General features: G+C 54.4%; 7 protein-coding genes across 12 annotated transcripts; 4 read left to right on the forward strand and 3 right to left on the reverse strand.

Moving 5' to 3' along the window:
* Positions 1-17: 17 nt before the first annotated feature.
* KVP17_002517 (uncharacterized protein) lies at positions 18-740 on the forward strand (the record flags this gene model as incomplete). Its single annotated transcript, XM_068518844.1, has 1 exon — positions 18-740. The coding sequence occupies one exon, from the start codon at positions 18-20 to the stop codon at positions 738-740; it is 723 nt and encodes a 240-aa protein (XP_068371485.1).
* Positions 741-751: 11 nt separating this feature from the next.
* Positions 752-2,068, reverse strand: KVP17_002522 (uncharacterized protein; the record flags this gene model as incomplete). Its single annotated transcript, XM_068518856.1, has 1 exon — positions 752-2,068. The coding sequence occupies one exon, from the start codon at positions 2,066-2,068 to the stop codon at positions 752-754; it is 1,317 nt and encodes a 438-aa protein (XP_068371495.1).
* A 51-nt stretch (positions 2,069-2,119) lies between these two features.
* On the reverse strand, positions 2,120-4,334 carry KVP17_002520 (uncharacterized protein; the record flags this gene model as incomplete). Of its 3 annotated transcripts, XM_068518853.1 has the most annotated exons (2): positions 2,120-2,672; positions 2,701-4,334. In XM_068518853.1, the coding sequence occupies 2 exons, from the start codon at positions 4,332-4,334 to the stop codon at positions 2,120-2,122; spliced, it is 2,187 nt and encodes a 728-aa protein (XP_068371492.1). The 3 variants fall into 3 exon arrangements, with proteins under 3 accessions (XP_068371492.1, XP_068371490.1, XP_068371491.1); XM_068518851.1 differs by lacking the exon at positions 2,701-4,334 and having other exon boundaries at positions 2,120-2,494; XM_068518852.1 differs by having other exon boundaries at positions 2,589-4,334.
* Positions 4,335-5,562: 1,228 nt separating this feature from the next.
* KVP17_002519 (uncharacterized protein) lies at positions 5,563-7,027 on the reverse strand (the record flags this gene model as incomplete). Of its 3 annotated transcripts, XM_068518850.1 has the most annotated exons (2): positions 5,563-6,287; positions 6,319-7,027. In XM_068518850.1, 2 exons carry the CDS (start codon positions 7,025-7,027, stop codon positions 5,563-5,565), a joined length of 1,434 nt encoding a protein of 477 aa, XP_068371489.1. The 3 variants fall into 3 exon arrangements, with proteins under 3 accessions (XP_068371489.1, XP_068371487.1, XP_068371488.1); XM_068518848.1 differs by lacking the exon at positions 6,319-7,027 and having other exon boundaries at positions 5,563-6,255; XM_068518849.1 differs by having other exon boundaries at positions 6,260-7,027.
* A 133-nt stretch (positions 7,028-7,160) lies between these two features.
* Positions 7,161-7,871, forward strand: KVP17_002518 (uncharacterized protein; the record flags this gene model as incomplete). Its single annotated transcript, XM_068518845.1, has 1 exon — positions 7,161-7,871. One exon carries the CDS (start codon positions 7,161-7,163, stop codon positions 7,869-7,871), a length of 711 nt encoding a protein of 236 aa, XP_068371486.1.
* A 55-nt stretch (positions 7,872-7,926) lies between these two features.
* KVP17_005260 (uncharacterized protein) lies at positions 7,927-8,441 on the forward strand (the record flags this gene model as incomplete). Its single annotated transcript, XM_068515065.1, has 3 exons — positions 7,927-8,118; positions 8,147-8,323; positions 8,352-8,441. 3 exons carry the CDS (start codon positions 7,927-7,929, stop codon positions 8,439-8,441), a joined length of 459 nt encoding a protein of 152 aa, XP_068371496.1.
* A 42-nt stretch (positions 8,442-8,483) lies between these two features.
* Positions 8,484-10,251, forward strand: KVP17_002521 (uncharacterized protein; the record flags this gene model as incomplete). Of its 2 annotated transcripts, XM_068518855.1 has the most annotated exons (2): positions 8,484-9,071; positions 9,100-10,251. In XM_068518855.1, 2 exons carry the CDS (start codon positions 8,484-8,486, stop codon positions 10,249-10,251), a joined length of 1,740 nt encoding a protein of 579 aa, XP_068371494.1. The 2 variants fall into 2 exon arrangements, with proteins under 2 accessions (XP_068371494.1, XP_068371493.1); XM_068518854.1 differs by lacking the exon at positions 8,484-9,071 and having other exon boundaries at positions 9,079-10,251.
* Positions 10,252-10,294: the final 43 nt, after the last annotated feature.

Raw genomic sequence — 10,294 nt, forward strand, 5'->3', positions numbered from 1 at the left:
CGAAGAATGTAAATCTCATGGAATGGGACAAGCTGTGGGCTCTCAACAAGCAGTTTCTGGATCCGATTGTACCGAGGTACATGGCTGTGGATGGCAAGCATCATGTCACACTGGCTCTGGCTGGAGCGCCAGAGGCAGCAGCTATAGAGAGGGAACTGCACCCGAAGAACCCCAGCGTCGGAAAGGCTCCACAGATCCTCACGAGCCAGGTTCTTCTGGAACTCGAGGATGCCAATAAAATCGAGTGCGGGGAGGAAGTCACCTTAATGCGATGGGGTAACGCGATCGTTGACAAGGTGTTGAAGGAGGGTGATGTCGTTGTCGGATTGGAGGGCAGACTGCACCTCGAAGGAGACGTGAAAAAGACCAAGAAGAAGCTGCACTGGCTGCCTCTGACCAATACTGCGACTGTGGAGGGTCATGATGCGAAGCTGACTACAATCGTCGTCAGAGAACTGGACCATTTGATCACCAAGAAAAAAGTCGAAGAGGGCGATGATTTCGAGAGTGTCGTCAACCACAATACCATCTACGACACCGAATGTTTAGCCGATCCCGCTGTTAAGCGGCTAAAGGAGGGAGATTGCATTCAGCTTGAGCGACGAGGCTACTTCCGAGTGGATGTTCCGCACACCGCTGGCACTACTATGGTGATGATTGCCATCCCCGACGGGAGAACTAAAAGTATGTCTGGTCTCTCCACCAAGGTCGATCTCAAGACACAAGCAAAGGGTCGGTGAGCAACGTGTTGTCAATCAAACTCGTCAGGCTTGAGTGCATTGGGGTCTTCTCGCCACACCTTTATGGTCTTGTCGCACTCCGCAGTTATCAAACGCGACTCAGACAAGTCAAACGCCATATCGAAGATGCCCGATTCCGCCTCTAATGAACCGGGCTGTGGCGTTGACTTTATGGTTTGGAACAGCTGGCCCGTGCGCCAGTCATAAAAGTGCAGGTGGCCTGCGTCGCCGCCGGCGACGAACACACCAGTGTTCTCGGCCGGCTCGTCTCGATACGCGCTGCAGTTCACGATTGACTTGCACTTGGCCATGTTCCGGTCGAACGACGGCCGAGGGCACAGCCACACTTTGATGTTGTCGGCGCTGCAGGACGCGAAGGTGTATTCCCTTGGATGCATCATCAACGATCGGACAGTTTTCTTGTGGTGGGTCATTGTCATCAGACTTTTGCCAGCCACCAGATCCCAACACCTCACCATATTATCAGCCGAGCCGGATACGATCTGGGGCTCATTGTTCTGTATTGCGATCGAGAACACAGTGTGTCTATGTCCCTCCAACACGTGTACTGCCTTCTTAGTTCGCATATCCCAAACGCGAACTGCGGCATCGCGTCCGCCGGTGCAGAAAACGTCCATGGATGGATGCAAGGCGAGCGTGTAGACTCCACTGAGGTGCCCATGGTAGTGTCTTACGACTCGATTTTGTTCCAGGTCCCAGCACTTAACCTGGGAGTCCTCGCCGCCACTGAACACGTATGGATGTCGTTTTGAGACTCGAGCGCAGCGGATCGCGCTGATATGGCCAGTCAGCGTGAGCTTCAGCTCGGACGACGCGAGGTCCCAGAACTTCAAAAGCCTGTCATTGCCGCCAGTGACCATCCAGTGGTTCGAGGGGTCGACATCCACCGTGCGCACCCATCCAGTATGACCTGAGATGACTCGCTGCAATATCCAGGGGGCGTGCCATTTGGCCTCTAGCCGCTCCGGAGCCTTCTTGAATTGGATATGGCTCAAGAGAGAGCTGTCAGTTGTGGCCAGCGCGGCCTCGCCAGGCTGCGCCGGCGAAGTCGGATGGACGCCGGGAAGCGCCAGCAGCTTGGCGTCTCGCAGAGCCGCCACAGTTCGAGGTGCGGGACCCGGCTTTCTTCTCTTCACTATCTTAGCGACGTGGAGGTATTCTTGTGCTATCTTTAAGCGTTTAACGCGTTCCCGACCTTCGGGAGTCTCCCAGTTAGGCAGACCGCTATTGCAAGCGAAGAGGTCAAGCGTTTGGTGGACTTGCTGAGCGTGTAGCTGCCTAACATCCGCCGATCCGTCTTCCACCATAAAATCGACGATTTGTTCTACCTGTGGTGTTAGTGCACACTAGCATTGTCTCTACCAGCGACCAGCCGGGCTTGGGGCGAAATCTTCCGGAACGTCGTGGTGATAAGGGTCACTTGTTCGGCAGAGGGCGTTGGTTCCGAGCACTCGGACAGGCCCATAGACGTGCTGCATCGGAGGATAGTAATGCTGCGATGCGGTCTCGTATGAGGGCTTGACGAAGTTCTGTCCGAAGTTTCGGAAGTCGCATGCCGGGCCATCGTAGACTTCACCGTACTCGTGGAAGAGTTGGTCACTGTAGTCTTCAAATGGGTCTTGCCCGCTGTGCATTTCCCCCTGTGAACAACGCATCTGATTTTCCTGAAGAGCGAGCATCGGCGCGTCCATCTCGAACGCATCCCCGATATGGCTGCGCGTCAGAGGTGCCATGGTGCGCGGCCGGATAGCCTGCGTCAGAGTGGAAACAGGTAGATCGCCAGTGATGTCGGATCGGAGCTCAACTGCCGTTTCAGAGGAGGGGTTTTCATATACCGAAGCACGTGGACTCTGGATGGTGGTTGCACTGTTCTCGCGCTTCACGATTGGGAACGCGCCGCTGGAGAGGTGTCTGCATTGAAAGCTGGTCACGCACCCACTTCATGAGATTCTGGCAGCCTTTGGCCTGGGACACGAACTTGGCGTTCTCGTAGCACTCCTTGACCTTGTCGACGAGGGAATCTACTGTAGAGAGCTGGCTAAAAAGGTCGCAATGCATGACGACGCTATCCATTCCGGTAGTTCCGTCATGTGTGTCAGGTTCGGGCATCCCGGCTATTAACAGATCTGTCTTGGTCGAAGAGTTAACCAATTTCATTGTGTCCAACGATTCGGCCACAAAACGATTCACCTTTGCTGCCATCCGGTCGCACTGCTGATGCATGTCGTCATCCAGCAGGTCCGTTGGAACGGCAACCTCCACGATGCGAGGGAAGTACAGTGGGACGTCCACCTGCACCCATTTGCCTCGGAGCTGTGGCATCTGTAGCGAGAGCTCCGATACCTCCTCAACAGGGACCGGTATGAAACGATCGACCTCCGTCATCTCCTCCACTCTGACTACTTCTTGTACGGGGCGTTCCACGTGCTGCGGTACGCGAACGGTTTTGATGACAGGGACGCGGAACTGCCTCGCTCCGGCCTCCGCCGTCTCCTCGGGGATCGTGGACAGACTGACTTCCCTGCCGCGAGGACACGGCACCTCGATAACTCTCTCAACGTATTCGTACTCCGGAATCTCAACGACAGTTTCCCGAACGATCTGCTTACCGATTTCAACGACGCGCTCCTGCACAGGTACCTCTTCTTCCACGAAGTCTTCAACGATGACCTTCTCCTCCACAGTGTACTCCTTATCGTAGGTGTCCTCGATGACGACTCTGCGTGGCACCCGAACGCACACATTCCGCATCGTGTCGCTCAAGATATAGGGGGTTCTGGGGTCTGCCTTGGTTAGATCGCGTGTAAGGTTCGAACTCTGGAGACTTCCACGGCACACGTCTGGCTGCCTTTGGAAATTAGCACGCGCCTGCGTGGCGGTCTCCAGCTGATGCAATGACGTCGGATCACCCTGCATGTTGGGGGTGTGTGTCAGATTTCCCTGTTGTGATTTCAATGTAGAGACGGGGTACTTGGACTGCGGACCCTGCTTGAAGAGGATCGGATCACCCTGCATGTTGGGTATGGTGTGTGTCAGATTTCCCTGTTGTGGTTTCAATGTAGAGACGAGGTACTTGGACTGCGGACCCTGCTTGAAGAGGGTCGGATCACCCTGCATGTTGGGGGTGGTGTGTGTCAGATTTCCCTGTTGTGGTTTCAATGTAGAGACGGGGTACTTGGACTGCGGACCCTGCTTGAAGAGGGTCGGATCACCCTTCATGTTGGGGGTGGTGCGGGTAAAGTTTTCCTGGCGTAGCGTCAGAGTGGAGATGGGGTAAGACACCTTGGATTGAGTAGATTCCGTCGCAGAGAGCTGCTGTTTACACCGGGGCGCCATCGTCTGCGAAGGGCGCACATGAAGGTTGTCATTGCCAACATGAGGCTGGCCCCCTTGTACAAGAGGAGGCACAGCGTTGGAGCGGCCTGTCTGCTGCAACACAGGTCGGGGTGGGCCAGACCCTGATGCATGTGTGGCGCGAGTTGGCAGCGAAGGGTCAGCGGGCTCTCGGCTCGTCTGAGGGCCGGACGGCAACGGTAGGTGGCGACTCTCGAGGCTGGATGTGCGGGGCTCCATATGCCAAGTGATTTTACTCAACGTGGAAAACCGACGGTCGGTGTCGGTGCGTGGCAGCGGAGTCCTCGGCAGACCCGCAGGCTGTGCGGGGAGTGTCCTAGTGGTCGGTAGGGGAGACACGTCGGAGATCACTAAACTTTGTGGGACGCGAGGAAGGGCGGCCTCCAAAGGTCGTGCTGAAACATGGTGGCCTTTGGGGAGATGAGCTTTTTCCACAGTAATGGCGGTCGGCTGGGATAGGTCAGGAGCATCAGCTAATGGTGCCTACCGTGTTGGGACGAGAAGCGGTCGCCGGTTTGAATGTGGTAGGCCGCCCTCGAATACTGACCGTGGAGGCCAGCGGAGTTAGCTTCTGGGTTGTCCACAAGCAGGCGCTCCCGCGTCTCTCACGAGGCGGCGTCGTCAGGTGGCGCCCTCGAGGAAACACCGAGCCTCGTGGCTCCTCCTTGGGACGGCGCGGATGGCCCAGAGATTTGTTCTTTCCTCCGGCGCTTACAGAGAGGCCCCTCGACTTCACAGACAGTGAGCTTTGTCGAAATCCGAGGTCCCTCATCTCAGCGTCACTCACAAGGCTCCTTTGAGATCGCTGGGAACTTGGCCTGCTCCTCCAGCACGTGGTTTGGGTGTTGTATTGCCGGCGATCATCGAACTTGCTCGATTCAATAGTAGACTGACAAAAGCCCAGATCGAGACTAGAGCGATTCTGAGTCATAAAATGCACATTACACGTGGGTCAAGGCTGATCACGAGGTTCACAACGTGGTCTCCGTCGGCCATGTGAGGTCGGCCTGCTGAAGCTTGCCTTCGCATCGCGCTAGCCATATCCGAGTACTGTCGTGGAACAACCTCTGTGTTTGCTTCAGTGTCCCTCCACAGTGATTGACTTTAAACACGCATGGAACCGTGCAGTACTCTGTCATGAGCGTAAGTGCAGCCCACAGGTACTGATGGTAAGCCTGAATGAGTTGGGCGTTGTTGACCCACGTGTGCGGCCTTGATGATGAAGGTTCTAGTTGTGGGACTCACATAAGCGATGGTCGTCGTGTTCCGAATGCCAGCTATTCCCCACTCACCCCACCATTTGTGTACACTGGCCAGCAGGTGCTGTATTTGCCTGCAGCTCCTCCTCACCTCCAGTAGAATGTTATCCTTCAGCGGTGGAAGCGCCTCGTCAGCACAGATTTCTACCAGGAACCAGCGGTGTTTGAATCGTACCATAGTTTGCAGATTAGCTCTTCGTCGATAATGACCTGATTTCCTCGCGTGACAGAAGATCTGCCTGCCTTATAGGTTGGGGAATGCGGAAACGGCTACACTTCCGAACCAGCTTGACTGCAGATAGTGTCGACACTCGGTGGCCTGGCGACACGAAGACCGGCCGAACGCTATTGACGTTCCTGACTGCGTACCCACACAGCCTCCCTTTCTCGTCGGACAGTGCGACTTCCGTTTCAACAGCACAGCGAGCGCGAACGGCCTTTTCTTTGGGTATGCCAGGCACGGCCATGAGGCTTTTGGCCACGCCTATTGTGGGTATGCCGCACACGACACCCAGATGGCTCGCCAGGCCGAATCCTTGAGGGTGAAGGAGCCCATTGCCGTCCACTAACCACACCTGAGGGAAAATGTCAGGTCTCGTGGCTCTGAGGTGGTCGATCAGAGGCTTGAGCACAGGGACCTCTCTGAACGCTAAGAAACCTGGAATGTAAGGAGAAGCAAGCTTCACCATTCGGCATTCGCTGTAGATCAATTCCAAGCTTGGCAGCGACATAACTGTTATGCAGGCGCAGGCGTTAATGTCGTCGCCCTTTATAAAAGAGACATCGGCGCCTCCAACGTAAACCACAGAATCGTAATCGTCCGTGAGTATAAGCATCGCTCGCAGTCTCTGTTGCTCGTTAATCCACTGTTCAGTCGTCATCCGTTCAATTATGCAGTTCTTGGTCCGCCCATCTAAGACGCAGGAGACCACACACTCGAACACCCCTCCAGCCATTGGTCAGCACTTCCAACCTGGGCTCTGCTATACACAGCGCGGTTCCAGGTTGGAACCTGGCGTCCTCTTTGAATTGCTCCTCAGTAGATATCTCCGATCCACGAATTACCACCAAGGTAACCTCCTCAGAGTGGCCTATCAACGCAAATACAAGCTGTGACTTTAAACAGAACTTAGCTGCATGCACCTTACAGCGAATCACCGTGCCGGCATTGCTCTCGTAGAGAACCAAGTCCGCCGCTGACACTGCCCGCGCTGTGCTCCAGAAATCGTCATCGAACCGATTGATGATGGGCATGTCCGGCATCTCGCATGTCAAGCTCTCTGGAGAGTGTGTGAAGGACCACTCCACGACGAACGCAGGAAGGCGCCCACCCCACGAGTCCATCTTCCTCTTGAATTGCGCTGTATACGTCTTTGCGCAGACAGTGCCGACACACGCCGACAGCTCCTTCAGCCCGAACAACAGCTTCTCTTGACGGGTACACGGTGGTTTGGGTCTGGATATCTCACCAGACCGCTGCAACAGCCGAGTCACCCTAGACTCACTCGCCTGTTTTGCCTCAGCGAAGTACGCTGTGGTAAACATCCTTAGGCTCGTAATCAGTCGTGTCGTGCACATCTCATCTAAATGGAGAACCTCCTCTGCCAAGTTAGGGCAGAACTCCTGGAGTATCAGGATGTAATCATCCTCCATGATAAATTATTAAAGTTTGTTCGATTCATACAGAAGACAGCAGAAGACGACCGGTGTGAAAACTGGTGGGTGTGTGCAGGAGAATCCGCGCCTGACATACAGTTCACGACGAGAATTCGCTATTTCGCTCACGATGAGGCATCGTAAGACGAAGGGCAAGAAGACTAAAGTGAAAACCTCCAACAAAGCCTGGTCAGCGGAGTCGTTCATCGCCTACACGACCAAGAAGGACCAAAAGCACCGGAACAAAAAGCCATCAAACTCCGATCTCAAGGGCGGGAAGATGTTTTATGAGCAAATGAGATTGGTAGATGACTGGTCCAAGGGGATCCGCTCTAAACAGCCACTTGCTCTTATTCACGACAAGAAGAATCGATTTCAGGAAGACGATGTCTTAGTCGACGAGTTGGAGATGCCAATCGAATTCAAGCCAGGCAAGGTTGCAATTGGCTCGGCCGAGAGTAGAGCAGTAATGCCTATGAAACCACGAAAGTCCAATGTTGAGACAGTGACACCCGAAATGTTGAAGGAGTTAAAGAAGAAGAAAAAGAAACGTGAACTTGTTCCAAGAAAAACCATTGAAGACCTCGAGGATAGCCAAAAGAAGGGAGACAGACAAATCGCTCAAGCGTACAAGAACCAGCTTAAGCTCGAAGCAATTCTGGATCCGGAGAAACTAAGCCGGCAGAAAAATGCCGAGAACGACGAGGAGTTAATGCGAGTGCGGCGAAAGGCGCGCCACGGAGAACAGAACAAGGCACCACCTGACTTCTCAGCAGTGAAGAACAGTTTTATCCAGAAGGCCAAAATCTTACAGAAGGATTTCCACAAGAAGCGCCGCTGATTTGTACGCTGTGGTTTTCACATATTTGGTGTACGCTGTGTGATATCTCGATTTGATGGTGTACTTGACCCTTTACATCAATAACAAGCACGGCGGCCTCGTCTACGTGAAGGATTTTCTCGCTCCAACAAATCTGACGTCTAACGAGCGAATAATTCTGGCATCGACATTCCATGGCATGTGCGGTGTTGCGTCCCAGGTGTCCCCACTAAGAAAGCCCCAGGGATGGAAGCCGGGAAGTGGAAATGTTAGTGCAGCCAGGGGTTGTGATTCAGTTCGCTGGGCTGCTGGAACCCAACTCATTGACCTGCATTGAGACAGCTGACTTCATATTGCACGCCTATGAGACACCCACTGGTGTGCGTTTTTTCGCTACGGCTTCGTTGGGAGAAGTGAAGGTCGGGGAATTCCTAAGGGCCGCTTCGTCTGTGTACAGTGACTTGATCTTGAAGGTAAGGCGTGTGCCACCGGATGACACAGAATCCATTTTTCGAAGAGGACATGCCTATTCGTTCCCCAGAGTTTGACAAGGCGCTTCAGGAAACTTGTTCGCGCATCATCATGAAGTGAGACTCTCTGTCCTGTTGTACTTGGTGACAGTTAAATAAATAAATGCTCCCAACGTCAGCCAACGAGGCGAGACTGCCGCCGACGCCTCCGCTGTCAGACGTATCACCGCTGGCGAAGAGCTCTTCGGACGATTTATCAGCAAGAATGGCTAGGGTAAGGGAGCGGCCGTCATTCGAAGGGTTACCAACTGACCGACTGATGTGTCTTGGATCCAAACTTGAGTCGTATGGGCTGGATGCCACTTTGGAGCTCCTTCAAGCTGAAAAGGAAAATGACACGGATGTGAAGGAAAATTGCACAGGTGGTCTCCGTTTTGTGGCATCTGAGAAGGAATCTAATCACCAATCAGACAAGAACGTAAGCTCTCATGTCCCATCGGTTTTACATGAAACCTCAATAACCCTTTGTGAGTCGAGAACCGGGCAAGATATACGGTCCAACCACGACGAGAGTGTTCCTGCCGCCGTTCCTGAAGCGCAGATCGCCACACTGTCGAATCTGACTGTCGTTTCAGGGAGTCAGTCGGCGGTTGGTCCACAGAGGGCAAAGACCCTGTCTGACTCGCGACCTGCATCGAGTCGAGCTGTGCTCGTTGCCAGCCCAATACGGCAGTCCATGGATAAGATAGAAGTGGGTAATGTACTCGGTGGCCATACAGTATTTGAAGCAGAGGCTGTTCGCTCTCAAGAAGCAAGCCGACGAGAACAAACACCGCATGGAATTAAACTGCCTGCGAAGTGGCCCTGCGTCCCCAGCCGTTTCCAAGATGGAGCGGCAGAATCTGCCATCCGACCTGCCGCCAGCCCGTCAGATTTCAGACGAATTCATAACTCCAGAGGAGTTCGGGTGTCGAAGAGGCGACAGAGCCGAGAGCGATAGACCTACCGGTGACCACCTGCTGAGAGGCGCGATTCCCGACATCTTTGCTGAAGAGCTGTTCTTTACCCCTAAAGCCGGGTCAGACAAGCCCGAGAGGATATTGAATTCCATCCACCTGCCTCGACACTTGCCGCAGTCATCTGTTTTGACGGGAGTCAGGCCGAAACCTGCCGAGTTTAAACCGAAATCACCGGTGAAGATTCCACGTTTACGACTCGATAGACTTGTGCGGACACGACCTCATATGACAGAGAGCATTGAGGAAGTGGCACTTCAAGTACAGAAGTCAACACTGGACCTTGAAATCAAGCCAAGGTCTCCGACCTCCAAGGCTCGCCAGCCTCGGAGGCCGTCGAAAGCACCTGCCTCCTTCCAATTGTCCCTCAAACCTCGGCGAGTCATCAGAAGTGGTGCCGCCGCGCCACCCATCAAGACCGCGCCGAAGCTCACCCCAAGAACGCTGGAGCGGATTGACCGACGCATGTCCCAGGCGAGAGATGCCAGTATCGATAGACACGCACGGGCTCGCGAGAAGCCTCTGGAGAAGGTCCCGACGCTGAAGCCTGCCCCGCTGACTCCTCGTCGACTAGCTAGCGTGGAGAGGCGCCAACGAGAGGCAAACGAGAAGTACATGCAGCGATCGTCGAGCCGCTCGAGAATTCGGGACGCGCAGCACTCCAGGTCGCAGTCGGTAACCCGTCGTATCGACGAGTACCTCCCAAAGTCCTACGTCGTGCCTCAGAAAAGACCAATAGGACGTCACCGAGATCCCGGTCTGAAAGACCATCACCCGCCAGCCGTGTGCACATTGCCTGAAAAGCCCGTTGCCAGGCCGCTGCGCCGGCGGAGTCGGTCTGTGCGCCCTCTCACGGTTCCTGAAGAGTTCACTCTGCACACCGACATGCGGTGCAAGGCGAAACGGTCACAATAACGGGTTCAGAGAGTTGACAACGGCCACCACGGACGCTTGAAGA

The sequence above is a fragment of a genome (assembly GCF_019968985.1).
Source record: "MAG: Porospora cf. gigantea B chromosome Unknown PgB_NODE_845_length_10294_cov_116.732, whole genome shotgun sequence".
Taxonomy (NCBI): Eukaryota; Apicomplexa; class Conoidasida; order Eugregarinorida; family Porosporidae; genus Porospora; species Porospora cf. gigantea B.